General features: G+C 36.3%; 1 protein-coding gene across 3 annotated transcripts in view; it reads right to left on the bottom strand.

Annotated features, from left to right (window-relative positions):
• The window catches only part of LOC117435139 (harmonin-like), a 37,110-nt gene extending 18,013 nt beyond the window's left edge, over window positions 1-19,097 (bottom strand). For all 3 annotated transcript variants that reach the window (XM_034058125.2, XM_034058127.2, XM_034058126.2), the window contains exons 1-15: window positions 18,994-19,097; window positions 13,933-14,000; window positions 11,985-12,128; window positions 11,184-11,322; window positions 7,365-7,473; window positions 6,742-6,766; window positions 6,549-6,606; window positions 6,112-6,215; window positions 5,619-5,703; window positions 5,445-5,504; window positions 4,933-4,989; window positions 4,352-4,494; window positions 3,100-3,165; window positions 1,063-1,196; window positions 141-226 (exon numbers count right to left, since the gene is read on the bottom strand). In XM_034058125.2, coding sequence (XP_033914016.2) covers window positions 141-226; window positions 1,063-1,196; window positions 3,100-3,165; window positions 4,352-4,494; window positions 4,933-4,989; window positions 5,445-5,504; window positions 5,619-5,703; window positions 6,112-6,215; window positions 6,549-6,606; window positions 6,742-6,766; window positions 7,365-7,473; window positions 11,184-11,322; window positions 11,985-12,128; window positions 13,933-14,000; window positions 18,994-19,029 — 1,314 coding nt within the window. In that variant the 5' untranslated portion in view covers window positions 19,030-19,097. The remainder of the gene's footprint in view (window positions 1-140; window positions 227-1,062; window positions 1,197-3,099; window positions 3,166-4,351; window positions 4,495-4,932; window positions 4,990-5,444; window positions 5,505-5,618; window positions 5,704-6,111; window positions 6,216-6,548; window positions 6,607-6,741; window positions 6,767-7,364; window positions 7,474-11,183; window positions 11,323-11,984; window positions 12,129-13,932; window positions 14,001-18,993) is intronic.
• Window positions 19,098-19,618: the final 521 nt, after the last annotated feature.

Here is a 19,618-nt window from a genome sequence, read left to right as displayed (position 1 = left end):
TTCTATAAAATAAAAAACACAACTAACTCCCAATAAAAGGATGTTTTTAAAAGAATGAGGGGAAAGCAAAGCTCAGTTTTAGTTGTCAAAAGAAACTCCTTTGCAGCAATTTGAATGTCAAAGGTAGGTTGGCTGCAAACCTGCTTCTCTTTTTCACTGTCACTCTCTCCTCCATACACCTCCTCATCCTCGGCCATCTCGTGATGCAAGCCTGTCTGCTCATCGTCTGTTAAACAAGTCGGAAAGGAAAGCAGGAAAGTGAAAAGGCAGAAGGCTAGAGGCATCAATATAGTACTGAGGAAAAAAGAAAAAGCCTTCCCCTCCTGGATTTCAGGTAGAGTCGGTACCTTCAAGGATTAAAAAAAAACAATTGGAAAAGATTTTTGTTTATTAGAAGTTACTGTGCCAGGGAAGACCTCCGCGATTGAAATTGTAGCTGTAAAATAAAATGGAACAAAATGCGATACATCAAATCGACTATAACAAGTCTCTTGTAGCCGTTGAAAGAGACTAGCTAGACAAACGGCAGTATACAATGTAATTTTACATGTTGTCAAAAGCTCAAAAAACGAATCTTTCCTGCCTAACACATATTCCATTCAAGCCAATAACCTTTCAGTAGTTGTAATTTACTGGAACATTATGTTTTGACCTGCGAGAATGTGTTTTTGAAACATCTGGTAAGTGGTGCATCCCAACCCACCCCCACTTCCCCCTCCCCCCTCCCCCCTCCCCCCTCCCCAAAGGTGGTTAAATTGTTTTGTATTCGTTGGCAATTTTTTGTACTACCAATCACCACTAGAAAGTATTGCTTTTTCAAAACCGGTTGTTAGGTCTACTGGCAGAACATTTTGTATATGTAGGAAATTAATGCCTGCATGCAGAGGATTCAAAGGGGGTTATTATTGTTTTTCTCATTACCACATGGCAGCAGCAATTTTCATTGCTATATAACATATGAGATAGTGACTTGCGAATGATTGCCAATGTTCAAGCTGAAAGTGAGTATTGTTGTTTACTAATACACTTACATTCAGTATCCACATATAAAGCCTTACTGACCAGAGCTTTTGTGCTTGGGTGGAGGTGGAATCATGTCATCAGGCACAGGGCTCGGGCTCTTCCTAGCTGCCTGTTCCCTGGGGCCCCAGTCTTCCTCCCAATCCCTGTTATGTTTCTGTTCTGCAGCTTGGATCCTTTAGAAAACATTATAATAATAATAATAATAATAATAATAATAATAATAATAATAATAATAATATAAACCATTTAACAGTGAAGTGCTTGTAAATAACTAAGACCCAATACCTATAAGAGATTGCCAAGGAACAACTTCTACAGTACAGTACAATTTATCAAATGCTAATGTAAAACAAGACCATGAATGGGTATATAGAGCGTCTACAGCTGTTCAGGCTCAATTTAATTGGATCACTATCATTGCAGTCAAACTACCTTTGACATTTGTGTGTGTGTGGACTAAAAGACAATAACATTTAAGAATAATAAAATGGGGCCAGTTGTATACCAAGGTTACGAAAGATGTCACATCTAACAGTGCATGATGGAAGTCTTGGCTATGCTGGCATAATTTACAAAAAATTATAGTGATCCCATGATTAAGTCACTTTTCATTCCCGTTTCAGCAACAGTAATTTTCTTTATGATCAATGCTTATCTTATAATCTTATAATCAATTATCTTATGCTGCTTTTGTCTTCTCCGTTTCTCAGTCCTACCCATGGTTTTCTTTAATTCTCAATAATTCCTGGGTCCTGGGCTGAGCTGCTTCTTGTTTGGGGGATTGCTTAGATGTAGAGATAAAGGTCTCAGAGCAGCCGCATGCTTCAAGGTGTAAAAAAACCTGAACACCCATTTCTGTATTGATGGACCCCTGGTATTCCATTAAAGACTATCGTAATACTGCTTTTGTGATTACATGCTCTGTTGGCTCAAGGGATTCCGATCCATAATTAGTTTTCCTTTGGCTCTTAACCATTTATAGGCAGGGAAATGCTCTTATGTACCATCTCTTGGGGTAAATAAATCTGAGACATATTGTACATAACTCCATGTGCAGCTTAACAGCTTTTTCATTTATCCTGCACATAGCAACATGTGTACAAGAGCTCAGCATCCATTGAATGTATTTGTCAGTAAACAGCATCACAGTACACTTTGACAACCTGGATGTGATGCGTAATATTTTCCTGCAAAATCCATTACCCTGACAACCAAGCTGTCTGTTAGGATACTGACTTTTCAGTAGACAATCTATCTGCGCCCAAGTACGATTATCAAATGATGCATGTTTTATGAACTGTACCACTATAAACCTCATATTAATTATAATTGTTTTATAGACTTCCCAGGTGGAAAGCATGTGGAATAAAATACCCTACTCATGCAGAAATTCTGACAAGTGGATCCTAAAATAGACTTGGGAAAGCACAGCCAATTAGATGTCATGATGCAGGACCTATATTCTCATTATATGGTAAACGTAGCAGATGTCCATGCCAAGTTTAATCAAATTTGGACAATCAATTGTGATATAGCCTTTCACAAGCCCAACCAAGCAAGGTAATTACCCGGGAACATTCATAGTGGTTTTGGGACAGATTGCTGTCATCTCTCTTAAAGTTAATGAAGGCATAAGAGGCCCTGTTTAAATTGCTGTTTTAACATGCAGAAAAATATTAATGCATGCAGTCTCTCTTTGTTTAAAATGTGAGCAGGAAAAATTCAGCAACAAGTTCCAGGAGAATAATGACATGGAAAAAAAAATCAAATAATGATTTGAGCCCTCACTTCTGTCCATTAATAGCACAGACAATGAATCAGGGCTAGAGGAACTTTCTATTAAACTAAAGACTACATCATGTAAAGTACATCCCGTACTACAGAAGAACATTTCTGTTGAGCCATTCATCTGCAATGATGTTAACTGACCTCAGAACTAGCAGATGCTTCCACCACTCTGAACGATGCTAGAGACAGCTAACTATCACTGATGTTATCTGTACACATTTTCAGGGTTTCTTCTGGTCACGCTCTATACCGCGTTAGGGAATTCATTCTGGCAGAGATGCAACTTACATTTCCATTTCCTTGCGGTATCGATCCTCTTCCTCTGCCGTCTTCTGCGCAATCTCTATCTTCCTTCTGAAAACATATTTCAGAAAGACTGTTAACAACGCAGACTACCTAGTGCAACAGAAGTCCTGGGACTGTGTTTGTTACCTTGCTACAGTAAATTTTCTTACTAAATCCAGCACAACAATGTATCAGGATTATTAGCATGAATTATTAACAAGTGCTCCCTTGGTAATTTGCCATCTGAATTTGCACATAAAAAAACACTTAATGTGTATCAAAATGAGTGAGTTATTGAGGGGACCTTACACAGTACAGTGCAAGTAAAATATGCATGGCCATACAGTGAACTACTGAATCATGAAACAAGGCACACGTGTCAACATATTAGTGGAAACTTTAAGGGGACACTACACAAGAATTAAACTATCTTCAGCCCAATAAACCCTGATCATTTATTTTGATGAACAGATGGTTGTTGCTCCTGTGTAAAAACAAACCACACTGGTAATGTTTCTTTACAAACAGAATGCTTCAATTCAATGTCTTCTAATTGTTATTGATATGCAAACACCATATGCTACATTTTTTCATTTAAACCCATTAGCCCAAAACAACCTCCTTTAATGGTCTGTATTTGCAAAATGTTGCAGAAAATTATATCTGATGTTACACTGGAAACTCAATAAAACCGGTAACCAAGGTAGCTGATGATGTACTGACAACAAATCTACTGAAAAGAAAAATGAAAAGTTTTAAACATTTTTATTTTATATTATACTATCTAATCTTTACATAGAGCACATGCAAACTACATTAACAAGCAATCCCTGTGCACATGTTATTAATTTACTTTATTTCATTTACTATGACTTTTATTATACAGGGGATAAGTGGGGTAAAACAGGTAAAAAATGCCATTGGTTTTGTGTTTATCCCATCTGTCAGAATATTCTCAGGTTACTAGTGTATGTATTGTTTCATGGGAAATTAGATTTTGACCTCAAAATCATGTAGCACAAATAATTTCTAAGAAAGGCCTAACTGTGTGTAAGCATGCTCACTTTGGTCAATTTTAAAAGTATAAATATATATTTTTGTATTTCAACTCAGTGAAGCCATGTTGTTTCCATAAAACATGCACCAATTTGCTTTATGTAGTTCCAGCTTTATTATCAGAGATAATCAAGCTTTGAAAACCAGGCCAAGTTTCTGTCACCCATGACAACAGAGTAGGAGGGATTAGAACACGCACGCTCTTTCTTTTTCCTGTTGCTCCTTCAGGAGCTTGTTCGTCTCCATAGCCATTTTTTTCTGATGCATCAACTCCTGACGATCCAGTTCCCTCCGACTCTCCTCAGCCATCCGCTCCTCGTCGCTCATGAACAGCTCTCTCCCCTTATACCACAAGGGACACTGAATCAGACAGCATACTTCCAGGACACTATTTTAAAGCAAGCAGCTGCTTGGATATTTCTTATAATGCCTTTGCCTTATGTTTACTTGAAGTCTGTGGCAATTCTCTTTTAATAGACATCACTCGATGACTTCACGTACAGTTTACTGTTGTTTTGATGCTGTGTACATTCTGTATGGTATTAAGAAACTAACATATAGTGTGTTTACTTAGAAACAGTTTAACAGACATCAACATGTATGTTATTCATTAAAAAAAAACATCATTCTTTATACAACTCAGGTAACTCTGAGTTGCACCTGGTTGGTAGACTTTGCTAACACAAATCAGAATATCACTGTACATTACTGGACAAAATTAAATAGTTTTTATTATAATACAAGGGTAAATAATAAGACGTTTTACTACACAATACTTACCGCTCCTGTAAGAACTGTGATCGTCAGACTTCTACTACTCTTCAGGACTTTTACAGCCTAGACAAAAAATTACAAATTACAGAAAAGGACTTTCAAAAGGGTGACAGTAATCTGATTTGATTTAGTAACTGCAAACAGTTTTTCAACCTAATTTAATTGGACCCTTTTGAAACAAACAAACAAAAAATCACACTGAGGGTGTCCTTTAGCCCTACCCACATTAAGCCGTGTTCAAAAGGATTTGGTTGTGAAGTGAAAGTGCTGCAAAGGCCAGAAACTCCCTTGAGAACGATACTTATGCAGTGTTTTACAACATTGTAAGATACCTGCATTTCTAGCCAGGTGACGCTTCCTTAATTCACAGAGTTCCATAGAACGATAATAAAAATGAACTGATAAACGTAAAAGTTAAATATGTTTTTATTTTATTATATACTTGACTTGACTTTTTTTTGCTATTGCAGGCTAAACATTGCCTGGAGCAAACAGAACAGAAATCGGGCCTCCCTTACCTCTTTGTGATCCAAGTTTGAAAATTCTATTCCATTCACTTCAACGATCTGATCCCCAACCTACAGGAAACACAACATCCCTACTGCACATCACTCAAAGAATGGGTTCATCCTTAACATTTCATTAAGCAAAAATAAATATTTCCTTTAACTCGTACAACTTTTGTGACTTACCTGTAAACCAACCTCTACAGAAAGAGACCCTGGTTTCACATTGCTGATGAAAATACCGGGCTTCTGGTTTGGTCCACTTGAAATGCTGCAATAGCAAATGATTTACGGAAATCAGTTAAGGGCATGCAAAAAAAAAAAAAAAAAAAAAAGCAAGCCTCACGACAGGTGTAGACAAACATGCAGCCTGCATACCCTAAATATTCATTACACAAATAACCACATTTTGCAAGTACAGTTCAGGCTGGGGTTATAGTTTACAGCTAAAACTATTCAGGGGCAGGAGGCATAGGAGCGGGCCTGAAAAAGTATAGAATAGTTTCATGCTAAAAGAAATATGTCAAATAAATAAATGAATATATTTTTCTACTTGATGTCGAATGTAATTGAAATGAAGAAAATGTAAGTGTGCCTGGATTTTACAGCAGGTACCGGGCAGGGGTGAAACATACGTCAGACATATTTATAAATGATCCTGATTTCTTGACTGACCCACCTGCATCCCATGCCCTTTGTGCCAGCCAGACTAAGAAACACCTTCTTCTCTTTGATTTCTTTCCCTCCAATTGATGCTAATCCAGCAATGCTGTTTTTACGATCCTGTAACATCAAGAAACATGTTCAAATGGCACAGAAAACCAAAACTCTGAGATGCAACATGATTCAAACATTTCCTGATCCAACAAAATATACCATTCTTTAACATGACAATCATTTCACTTTTTAATTTAGCAATGTCATGTCTTGATGAGAGAATTCAATTCTATGGGAGGGCACACACATTACAATTGAATGGTGTGTCACTGGAAAAATGTAGTTTTGATAACACTGTGTGTGTGTTACAGAATATGACATACATGCAAGAATTTCAGCAATTGGACTGCAATTTATTTTCAGATGTTTTTAAAAGTTTATATATAGTAAATGTCTTACCCCACTTTCAGATACATACTGGTCAACAAACTGCCATTTCAGGGGGTCACCAGGAGAGCTATTTAAAAATAAATTATTTCAGTTAAACCACCTAGAAAGCATCTTTCAATCCTGAAATTAACATCAAACCTATCATTTATAATGTATTACACCTCCCACCCCCATTTATAGAAAACAAAGAGAAGCCTTTTACCTTTTGACAGGTATCATGCCAACATCTGTAAAGAAAGAACATACATGTAAACTTGCAACAACTAAAACATATACATACAAACATATATTTATATTTAATCAAACATTTTGAATAAAAAATGTTACATTATTTACAGCTCCTTAAAATATATTTTTGTATAAAATCGTACAGTGCTGAAGCTAGGAGACATGTATACTGCAGAATACCATAAGAAAGTACAGCAAAAACGTTTTTTGATGTTTTCTTTAATGAATTAATTAGACCATGTAAATGATTAATCTATTGATCATTTATAAATCCCAAATGATCTGGAATGTTGGCAATAGTCTGTTTTAAAGCAGCTGTGTCAAAAAATGCATTTATTTCTTTGAACTGATTGATCTAATTAATGTAAAGCTGACTTTTTTGTAATTAGTGTTATTTTATTTCATTTAACAAATCTGATTAACAAAACATTTAAAAATAATTCCATAAAAGTTGACTTGCATAATGCATCTTTATATCAACTAAAAGCCCATCAACTGTGGCAAATGGCTGCTAGTAGCAAGGGACAAAAACTACAAACATACTGTGTAAGGGTTTTTCTAGTTTAAAAAAAGAGGCAAGCGTGTTACTCAACTTACGTCTCACTTTCAGGGACACAGTCTTCTTCGTTCGAATCAGGTTTATCACTTCCTCGTGAATACATGACGAAATAGAGTAGCCATTAATCCGAACGATCTCATCCCCAACCTAAAGGGTAAATTGAGATCCAATTCATTTTCACCCATCACATAGTGATTAAACAACCCAGAGTATGCATGTGTCACTGCTGACACAGACCAAATGATTACAATTATGTTTTATAGGAGGTACTGCAACTGATCTAATCACTGCTTCAATTCATTTACTGAACACTTGGGTACAGAACTGCATGACTATAGATTATGTCATAAAGACCTCTATACGCTACCTCCTCAAAAATCCAAATATCGATTCGACACATGCTTACAACAATTAGTAGTAAACAAGAATCAATTTTAAAACCTAAAATTAAACAAAAATAAAAAAAAATCTAAAATAAAGGGTAAAGGAAGCTATAGTAAACAATTGTAACTCTTCACTATCGGAGCATCGGAACCCATAACCACTCCCAATCATGAAAAGAGAAAATGTAAAAAAAATCATAAATCAATTTTTCATAAGCCCTTGTGTGACCTATATTGTGTAATCCAACTGCACGCTCGGTCCGCTGTTTGAAGGCTTGCAATGTTCCCTTGAAAAACATCTCATTAATGCAGTATAGTTGAAATGAATCAGTCTTGGTCGGACAGTCAGATGTGTCAGAACTTGCTTGTCTTGATCAGAATTGTTTTGCTCACCCATGCAGCTGAAACACAATACTCCAATCCAACCAAGTTTATAGCTCCCTGCTGGGTTGATTACACATGAGCTTGTCCCAAAAGGCCATGAAAAGATTTTCATAAACCACATTAGGGAAATGATTAGCAAAGGGAAAACAGTGGGTGAGTCTTCACAGGAGGTCATTTAAAGAACAAGAAATTAATTAAGTAAATCTAATACTGCATGTAGAACTATCCTTCACAGTACTATTGGTTTTGAAACCAGAAGGATGGCTAACCTGGTTTCAAGAAAGACAAACAGGAGACACAGCGATTAAAGGGATGTGCAAAGGCTAGGTTCTTTCCATTGTCTTGTTTCTGGAAAGGTACAAGCCTTTTTATTGGCAGAAACGCAATAACAGCACTAATTGGCTGCAAAGGTTAAAGAGCTCCTTGTAACTAGACTTTGCTTCTACTACAGTAAAGATACAGACGTGAAAGGCACTTATTGTAAAAAGCTGTTGTTCATATTGAAGCTGGGGCACAGATAAACAGTTAAAATTGACAACATAGATATCGCTATGACTACAGATGCAGCTGCTGTGGTTCAAAAAAAGGTTTTGAGCATACCTCAAGTGCCAGTGGGGAGCTTTAGTTACATGAGCCTTTTATGTTTGAATTACTACTGACAAAGCATAATTGCAGCAACATTTGAAGAGTCACTATAGCTAGTTCCAACCAGTCTGTAATTACCCAGCATGTCATCTCTTCGGTGTAAATAGTCACAAACAACCCATAGGTCTCTCCTGGCTATGCTGTTGAGACAGATGGCACTATATTCACAAAATGTATATATATATATATATATATATATATATATATATATATATATATATATATATATATTAAAGATACATTTTTTTCAATTAAGTAAGATTTTGTATTGATGAAAGTTTGTTGTTGTTTACGCTTGTATTTAAAAATATCTACATATTTTTTATTCCTGCCACAAGCCAGAGTACCCCTGGTGGTGATATTTATTACATTCAGAATTTTAAAATTAATCACCTCCGTCAAAGTGTATGTAAACTGGATTCTTTGTTGTTTTTATTTTCTTGATTTTTAATGTTGTTAGTAGTTTGTATCCAATTCTGTATAGGTCACAAGTTTTGCTTTAGCGCTTTGTTATAATTCTTTATGAACGGCGCTATATAAAATAAAGATTATTATATTATTATATTAAAAAGTAATCTATAACTAAAAGGACAGACTTAGAAGGAAGAGGTTTGCTTATGTATTGAGCATTCATACCATGCTGATTGTCTACCCAGTAACAATATTGTTCCCCACACAGCACCAATTCATATGAAGAGATGGTCAAAAGTCACAAATTGGTGTTTTACTCCACCTGCTGGACAAGTTAAATTATGCATTGTGATCTCATTACCCAAGAATACTGTAGTACACATTTGTCAATATAATAAATGCTGCTTTGTATTAGGTCAGTCATCAGGCAGATTCAAGAAATACAATATGTTCCAGCTCAGATTACTGCTTTACAATAACATACCCAGGTTCTGAAAACTCACGTGATCATAGATTTCCCCAAAATTTAAATCCTTTTTTTCCTCCTCTTTCTTAGACACGATTAGATGCATTTTTAGAAGATTACAAAACATGAAGAGATTGAGTTAACTAATACTCCTAAAATACCCAATGGATGAAATTTCAGAAACCGTTCACTCTGTCAGGAAATGGCATTCCCTGAAACAATGAATTGCCTATCCACCCTACTGATTTAACAGGATGGAAAGCTGTCTGGGAAGCCTGACTATGAAGGAAACACAAAGAGGTAATCCCTGACGCCAAATACCAGACAGACCAATAACGCAACCATCATGATTCACTTACAATCGCCACCTGGGGCTGTTTTATCTGTTACTGTTGCCATGTATCAATACATTAGTCATGCCTCTTATTTTTGTTGCAAGCATACACCAATCTTTATAAAGCTGCTAAATTCACTTCTACTTAGCATTTGTTAATGTCTGCAACTTAAAAATAAATATATTTACAAAATGATATTGTTTGACCTTTTAAACTATACCCAGTCTTTGTTACAACATTTCTGTATATCTTTGTTATCATTAGGGCTTCTGATTTTTGGTTTTAACTGACAAAACCCAATAAACACCGGAAAACACCGGAAAAACTGTGGAAATGGTTAATCAATTCACGTTGACTTTACCCCTTAAAAAATAAAACCTACTACAAAAATAATAATAAATACATTTCCCAGTGTTGCTGGGCGATGTCCCGCCTTCCTGACTCGTATCTATCATTGATTCGTTCTGAATACTTTAAACCCGTCCCAACTACTGAGTGGCAGCACTCCTACATTTCTTGCGAGATTTAAAACGAGATTACAATCAGGAATGGAGGCTTGTTCGCGGGATTTAAAGCTGTAATACAGACGGAGGATTTAAAACAGAATTGTGGCGAAATGTAAAAAAATGCCTACACACAAAAACCCCAGAAGAATGTACCTGTGACCATAGGGATTGTGGAAGATGGCAAAGGAAAGAAGGTACAACTTAAGTGTGCAAAGTACTGTCAAGTTACTACTATACATATTTTGACAGAAAAAAGAAGCTCAAGCATTTTGGAAAGTAACCGAAAACACTAATTTCATATAGTATATCAAAAACAAAAGCCCCGAAAAAAACGATTTACATAAAACTCGAAAATAGCTAAAAAATAAGCACTGAAAAATACAATTAATAAAAACAGAAAAACAGAAGCCCTAGTTATAATGCATGGAATGCAGTTTGTGGTTGAGTTTTTGTTGGAATCAAAGTATTTTCAAGCAAATAAGAAGGTAAAAAGGTTTTTCTGCACATCAGTGGTCATGTTTTAAACAATAGTCTTTTTGAGTGTGCGACCAGACCCATCTGAGGTATGCATTACCTTTGGCTAAAACCACTTGGTGATTTTGTGTTTAGGAATCTTTTAAAGTTGTCTTTTCAATATACTATACTTCCAATTCTCATTCTGTACAAAAACATTCAATTTTTGCCCATGAAAAACCTCATTTCACAAAGTGAGAATTTGGTTCCTCACCTGTAGGCCTACGTTGCCCGCTTGCCCATCCTTTACTATCTGAGAAATGAAAAGGCCGCAGTTAAACTCCAGTCCTCCGCGCACACTCAGCCCCAGCCCCTCGGGGTGAGTTCTGTCCAGACGCACTTCCTTCAACCTCCTAAAATCATAGAGGGAACAATCAAGCAGCTCACGTTCAAGCAGGTTGGTATATTAGTTTTAAAGATTAAATATCTTCAAAATGCAATTAGCTTTTTTTGCTTGTTTTTACCTTTCCCATACATTAAAAGAAATAGGAATCATTTTGAGTTCTACACAATCTTGCTATTCTAACTTTCAGCTAAATTCAGTTTCAATATTAAATGCTTAAATGCATTGTTTTCGACTTCCTAATGTGTGTGATGTAGATACATTTTTATCTGTTGGCTCAATTTTAATATAAATCAGATGGAGCCCACATGGATTAAATTGTTGTGTCACATCACAATAAAAAAAAGATACAGTTTTAATAAATCATATTCTTTTTTGCGGAAATGTACTTGTTTTAATGCAAGTAAACTCAATTATTTAGTTAAATTACAAACTAGTTAATTAATTGATTTATTTTCTATGCTGGCGATCCTTGACATTGAACGGCATTCACAGAGCGTCCTCCATCCTAACTCTCTTTTGAATAATAGTGAAACTACGACCTTGACTCGGGTCAGTGTATATGAAGAAAAAAAAGCAATTAAAAACTAAAAGGGGATTAAATATCAAACTTTGTTCTTTGTGCATTCCTTCCCTAGTTTGATTCTCCTCAAACTGTCCATGCAGACTTACCTTGATCGCTTGGGGGTGAGCTGATCATATTCCACCTGGTGTTTGAGGGGGATGAGCGGTCGAATGGCATCAAAAATAGGTAAACGACTTGGTTCATTAATCACCAGCTTCAGGTCCCCCACCAGGACAGGGAGAACCATGGACCTTGAAAACACAAAGTGAACCACAATTGTTGTGTCACAAATATACCCTCTATAACTGCACTTTAATTTACTTTAAGAAATAGAACTGTTTTCAATGGATTACAATGCCAGTCTATGCATAGGAATTCAGTATATTACCTGTCATACACATCCAGTTCAGCGATCATAAACCTTGTGTATTAGAAAATGTAGATCCACTCTATTTTCTTGTAGATATACAGACAGACACCTTCTTATATTTCCAGATTCTGATACTCTCAAGGACATGCTAAGGAATGTTGATTCTCTAGATAGTATGATGTGGGGAGATAATAAATATTGACTCATAAATGTATTACTGCTGATGCTTCTTCAATAGATTTTACAATTTAAGAATGTCATGGTTATGACTGAAAAATGCACTGTGATGCAATATGCACAGTCCCCATTTTAGATATGCTTGCTGATAGAACGGCTAGTAAACCATACCTTATGAAAAGTAGCTGAAGCATTGTTTGACAGCTGTTTATGAATTTAGTAACCGCGACAGAGGCTGTAAATTATTAACAATGGCTATTTCATTCCTGACTCGCAAGCAACAGGCAGTGCTTTTATGAATAGAGGGTTCAATCTGACAGACTCGAGTGAAAGAGAATCGGATATGCAGCTACTGGGAAACAAAACTGTTCCTCACCACAAAGATCACATGGAAACTTCAGCAACATCTACATTTCACTCCATTCAGCTGCTATTATTACACAAGTCAATGGGAACAATATCTCCCACAGCAGCTTTTTACTTCAGGAACGGACACAATTCCTCCTTTACGTATATTTCTCACCAACATGCCATTGATATTATGCTTATATTAGATATTACATAGTCGTTATTACATATTACATATCACACATTGTAGATAACCCAGTTAACAATTCAATTCTATTCATTTTTGAAGAAATATATTTAATTATTGAAATAAACAGCTTGACATGAATTACTTATTTTTATCAATAATTAATCAAAACAACAGCAGATCTAAATGTGCTCTGTATTTGCCTTAAAGTTTCAGAGAGGTTTTTTTTAATTGGGCCATGTTGCAAATATGTGTAGGTATGTACATGTATCTAAATCACATTTTACCATGTAAATTGCAATCACATAACTAGCCTGCTTTCTAGGAATGTATGTGCATAACAAGGTGACTTCAAACGTCATTTATATAATGTAATGAGGACAAGAAGTCTGACTTTTCATTGTAAAATGGAGTACAGCAAGTGTGCGGTAACAAAGGCAATAATCTATAACAGCAGGCATTACAAGAGCTGTGGTATATGGAAGTATTATTAAACACTGTAAACAAAATACGGTACACAACAGAAAAAAAACAAACAAAAAACAAAACATTTGTTTTCACCAATAACAATTCACATACTTTTTTCACTGAAGGACATTATTTTATAAGGAAAGAAGGAGTTCGATATTTTATATTATATAATAAGGATTTTATTACAACAATAAATAACCTAAACATTGAAACAATGGAGTGCCAGTTTCCACAATGTTGAAGTTGATACCTTTTTTATACCAACATTGAAGCTGAAATCTAAACAAGAAACCAAGATGACATAGGTCTCTTCAACAGGTAAAAAAAAAATGAAATAGATATTATAAATAGATAGTGAAATGTATGTATATAAAATCATGCACTCTTAAAATGAAACTGAAAATACCAAAAACTGGCTGGTTCTGGACCAATAGTTATACAGTATAACAAGGTGCTATGACATTTAAATTGTAAAGGACAAAACATTTGTCGTAAAACTTACTGGTGATACATACGAAGCACATCATAAAGGTAATCCTTTTCTGCTTCATTGTCAATCAACAGTTCCACCTGGAATTATAAAAAGATGCAGGTATTCAGCACACTTTCTTTAAAAATGTGAGATTGCATTTTAAAAATGCATCATACTTTAAGCCAGATAAAACAACAGTGGTTTAAGGTTTAATATATCAAATACAGTACAATATCTCCCAGCCAGCCACAAAGCCAAACAAAACATTACTGAAATTAAGCTCACTGCCTTACCTGGTAACGACTGAACTGCTGAACAAATATTTTGAGAAACCTTTTGGGCCACTCATTAATGTAGCACATCCTTCCCATGCAGAATCAGTGTAATTGCTCGTGTAAAGTGATCACTGGCCCAAGACCTGTTACATGGCTGTCCAGCGGGTATTGTTCTACACAGATGGTTGCTTGGGCAGATCGCTTTCTTTTTGCAGCTTACAGCCCTGACACAGTACTAGTAGCCTCTTCCGTACCTGATGACGGGAGCTTCAGTTAGACTAGTGTCACTTTACAACACTTCATCAGTCGCACCTTCACAAACTGGTGCCCAAATTCTGTTTTCTTTGCACCAGTGTAAAGTTTGACAATTAAAAAACAAACATACAAAAAAAAACTTTAAAACCAGTCAACGCAATATGTGTGTTATATCTCTGGCTGAAATGGCCTATTGTATAAGGGACTTTTTAACTCAAGTTGCTTCCATTATATTAATAAATAATGATTACTGTGATTACATTTTTAATTGGTGACCCAATAGGCAATGCTGTATAGCAAAGTGAGACTAAAACATGACTATACTGTTCGGCTTGCTGCCAGTGCATGTAGAACTCCACTGGGCTTCTGTTTGGTTCAGTCAAGGCTAGGCACCCAACCAGTGTAAAAAGTGGTTTAGCCAGGATTGGCCAACTAAGATGCAACATTTTTTCTGCTTGGTCATATTGAGGCACAATGGTGATACTAAGCTGCCCAAAGGTAATACTCATACAGTCTATCGCCAAGCTAGTATTTAAAACAAGAAATGTGTAACTAAGCATCGGTCGACATAAAAATGTAACATGATTCAGGGTTTTTAAAATAAGCCGATGACCGGCGCGATCCACTGCCTAATACTATATTTGTGCCGGCTACTTTATTAAAAATATATTAAGATTACAAACGTGTGCGAGTACTGTTGTCTAAAAAAATTGCTTAAAATTAACAGTTGCGGGCTCCCGAGTGGCACATCCAGTAAAGGCGCTCCACGTGGAGTGCAGGATGCGTTCTATAGTCTGGACGTCGCGAGTTCAAGTCCTGGCTATTCCACAGCCGACCAAAAACAGGGGGCGGCACACAATTGGCCGAGCGTCGCCTGAGGGGAGGGAGGGTTAGGTCGGCCAGGGTGTCCTCGGCTCACTGCGCACCAGCGACCCCTGTAGTCTGGCCGGGTGCCTGTGGGCTTGCCTGTAAGCTGCCCGAGAGCTGCGTTGTCCTCCGACGCTGTAGCTCTTGGGTGGCTGCATGGTGAGTCCGCAGTGTGAAAAAAAGCGGTCGGCTGACAGCACATGCTTCGGAGGACAGCGTGTGTTCGTCTTCACCCTCCCGAGTCAGCGCAGGGGTGGTAGCGGTGAGCTGAGCTTAAAAAAAAAATATGTTGCATCTTCTAGAATCTATAGCAGCCGCAACATTTTTTACCGTCAGGAGTTTAAGGATGATTTAGTCGCGCAGCAGATTCCCTAGTTAGATGAGGAATTGATAATATCTCTTCAGCCAAAGACGCAAGCACAGTAATTTGAGTAGTGTCAGCTGTTGCAGGGAAAATAAAGTTTATTTCTCAAACTGACTAGAAAGGTGAAAACAGAATGCATAAAAATACTGCTGTTCCCTAAATTTAGCTCTCAGATTAAAGTATAGTGCACTCCGTTTATAAGAATCACATCCGTCCCGGATGATTTGATTCTTATAAGCGGTTGATTCTTATTAGCAAAAGCGTGCCTCCATGCATCAGCAGTTTAAATACAGTATACAAATGTCAATTGTGCTCAATCATTGAGAACAATACATCAAAAATCCAAACAAGTCCTCGTGGATAAGCAACTTGTTATATGATCACAATTAAGTTTACTCAAGGCTGCAGAAGTAAACTGTGCACAATTAAAGGTGCGGTCACCAATGCCACACACATTTTCAACCAGTCTTGTATTGCAGGGGTCTTGATGCTAAAAAGTCAATTTTATTTATTGTTGATCTTGCCTTGCTGTGAGCAGTGCTGAAATAAAACTCCTTCACTGCATTAATGGAGTACTTTATCAGACACTACAAGCAGACCACTACTAGTCTAGCACATGCATAAACCATCCACAATTGCAGCAGAATGCACCATTTTAATCCCTTTTTTCAAAGATGGGGTGGGGGAACACCCCCATCCCACACTCTCCCCCATCAGCCCTACACACCACGATGAGATTGGTACCTTGTAAGTGCCACATACCTTAAAACTAATTGAAAACCCTGATGACTGTGATGTCACTGTACTGGTTGGTGGTACAGTAAACTATCAAACCACCATTAAATTGTGAGCATTGTTTTATGTTTAGTACTGACCATCAGACATACAGAAATATGATTAATTGATTTGGGTTCATCTAAAAAAAACTGGAGACACACAACCCACTTATAGTATCAGAAACTGCACTGTTAGTCATGTCACACATAGCAACAGAATGCGGAACTGAGCAAAGGTCAATTTCTAGGATAAATAAGCCATAAAATGCCTTTATTGCAAACCAGATGCATCTCCCTATATTCCATTTAGTTTGTTTTATTGCCAGAACAAAGGTGATGTGAGTCACACTTCCATACGTAGTTTGAATCGATTTAATGTTAACAACACTTGTTTAGACTGTACAATTGCTGCTACACACCTAATTTAGTGCAGCTAGACTTTGTAGTATGAATTGGTACAAAATGCCCACTATATAATTCCATTATATTGTACTTAAGAGCTTTAAAACAAATGCAGATAACAATGTTACAACAATATTAGGCAGAAATACAATTGAAGGTAAAAATAAACAAAGTGAACATTTTAACAATGCATTTTGGGAAACATTTTAATTAAAGTGAGAAATGTTTTCTATTCCATCATACACGGCAGTTCCAACCAATGGAGCTTTTTTTGTTTTTTGCAGTGTATGCCTTTTTTCCAGTTTGTATCTAAACAGCGTGTTAATCCTAAATTGAAAATAAGATTCTTACATTTGTTACTTGACAGCGAGAATGGTAACAGGACCAATTAATAACTCCCAATCACCCAATCTATAAATACTAAAGATTTTTCATCCGTCTTTCACAATTTTAATTAAGATTCTATACAAATAAATGAGCTTTTGTCATACACAGCCAAGTGATAAAGGTTGGATTTTTTATACCAAGATTAAGAACATTAAAAAGACTCAAAAATAAGCATGCTGCTACCTAAACAACATTATATGAGAAAGCTAAAAGGAGACAATGCCACAGCAACAAAATTTCACATAGTATTTTTTTTTGTGTAATTCTAAGTACTATTCTTTGTTGTGTTACTATAGCATGAATTCTCAAACAACAACTACTATACTAGTATTCACACTTAATTATTAAACACCACTCTTTTAAAACAGCAAACCTTTAGAAATGCCAACACATCATGACCAGCAAGTCAGTTTTTCAAGTACTGGAATCTACAGTCCACACAATAAAAGAGCAATGAAGCTGAATTGTTTATAGCTGAGCCCTCTTCATTATGCAATGTTGTCTACCATTTGCGTCATTCAAATTCAGATCAACAGTAAATCAGCAGCCAGTTTCTGGCTGAGTGAACATCTGTGGTCCTGGTTTTAAATGATCTGCCAGTATTTTGTGTCAGTATAATACATGAGGTCACAGTTTATAGGGTCGAAGGCTTAATAAGTCAAGCCTAAATTGGATGGAAGTTTGAAAGGACAACAGAAGAGACACATTGTGTTAACCACACATACAACATGTCTAAGCAAACTACAGTAATGTACATACAGTACCAGGTTGCCAGTTTTAATAGTCAGTCTACTCCATATAAATTATGCACTCTATACCATTTTACTGCTTTGTATGTAAAGACACACACACATCTAAAATGTGTGTACAATTCCATAAAAATATATTATTTTAAAATAACCTTATTTTAAGGATTATAGCAGCCCACAATGTACAGTAGTTGAAACTTCAAATACTGATTAGAATGAAGTCCTAGCTGGTTTAAGAAAAAAAAGTTTTCTTGTGATATAGAAGAATTAATGAAGTCGTTTTCACAGACTGACAGGCGTCTAAAATCGCGTTTAACTAAAGGCAGGTGCATCAGAAGATCACTCTAGTATTGCTAACAAGGGTTCGTTACCCTAACAGTTACTAAGAGCGCACTGTACATGTTTCCTTTTATGTACTTATAAATAAATACATAAACATAATACACCACTTTTCTCTGTTAAAGCCGGATGAAACACTTGCGTCTGCTGCTAATAAATTCTTGACATAAAACACAAAGTACCTTTCAAGAAGAATGCCTTAAACCCCCACCAATAAACGTATAGGCTACACTATACTGCAAAATACATCTACGACAATGATTACTACGACTACTACCAAGTCACAACCTATTACTAGCATTTGCTACTGTAGCCTGCCAGTAGGAAAGAATACATCATTTCTGAGACCAAGAATAGCAACTTAACGAGTTCTAATTGAAAAACTGCAGAAACAAACACCTGTGCCAACAACAAACGATGCTACTGGGCGCTACCTTTTACATGATTTGTATATTTAAATCCTCAATTTTGCTTCGTTTCTTAATTATTGTTTACAGAGTAAAAAAGCCCTTCCCCCACACCAGTTAATTAATACGACAGGGTCCAGAGTACATCACTTGCCTCTGGCTGTAGATTAGAAAAAGAACACTCTATTCCGTCCAAAAAAAAAAAAACACACACACAAACTATAGCACAACGATTCAGTTAAGTAATAGTCTGTCGCAGGAGTTTCCTACCTTGTGTCTAAATTCGCGAGCCACTTTTCTTTCCATGGTTCTGTCTCATCAGACGCTCGATTCTCGGTCACTGTACAGCCTTTCCCGAACGCTGGGAGGAGCCCAGAAAGGAAGGTGTTTCCCTTTTGACACTGACGGTGCTTCTCAGGTAATGCTATTTCGGTTTTTTACTGCCCTGCAAGGTGTTGTTATAACAGTAGCTATAAAACTAAAGTTCACAATGCATTAAAAAATGTACCTGCATTTTCAATGACCAATTTCATTTTTAGAAAATAAATGATGAGCATGCTGTCCTATATAGCTATTGTGTGAACTTCTTTTTATCAAACCAGACAGATATATTACCAGTAACTATCTTCAAGAAACAAACACAAACAAAAAGCAGTTGGGGAACTCGAAAATGTTTATGCAGGATTAAAACATACTGTATCTTTGAAACTAAAATCATACTTGCAGTACCTCGTTACGCAAACTGATTTTAAATAATGAAATACCGGGATATTTAAAAGCCTGTAATTAAAAAAAAAATTGTCTCAACAGTAATGATTCTCAAACCTCTTGAAGCTTGCCATGCAGAATGTTGTTGGGGTTCTAGCAGGCCAATACTTTGGTATTCTGCCATATT

Source organism: Acipenser ruthenus, chromosome 28, assembly GCF_902713425.1.
Source record: "Acipenser ruthenus chromosome 28, fAciRut3.2 maternal haplotype, whole genome shotgun sequence".
Classification (NCBI taxonomy): domain Eukaryota; kingdom Metazoa; phylum Chordata; class Actinopteri; order Acipenseriformes; family Acipenseridae; genus Acipenser; species Acipenser ruthenus.
This window is presented reverse-complemented; position numbering and strand designations above follow the sequence as displayed.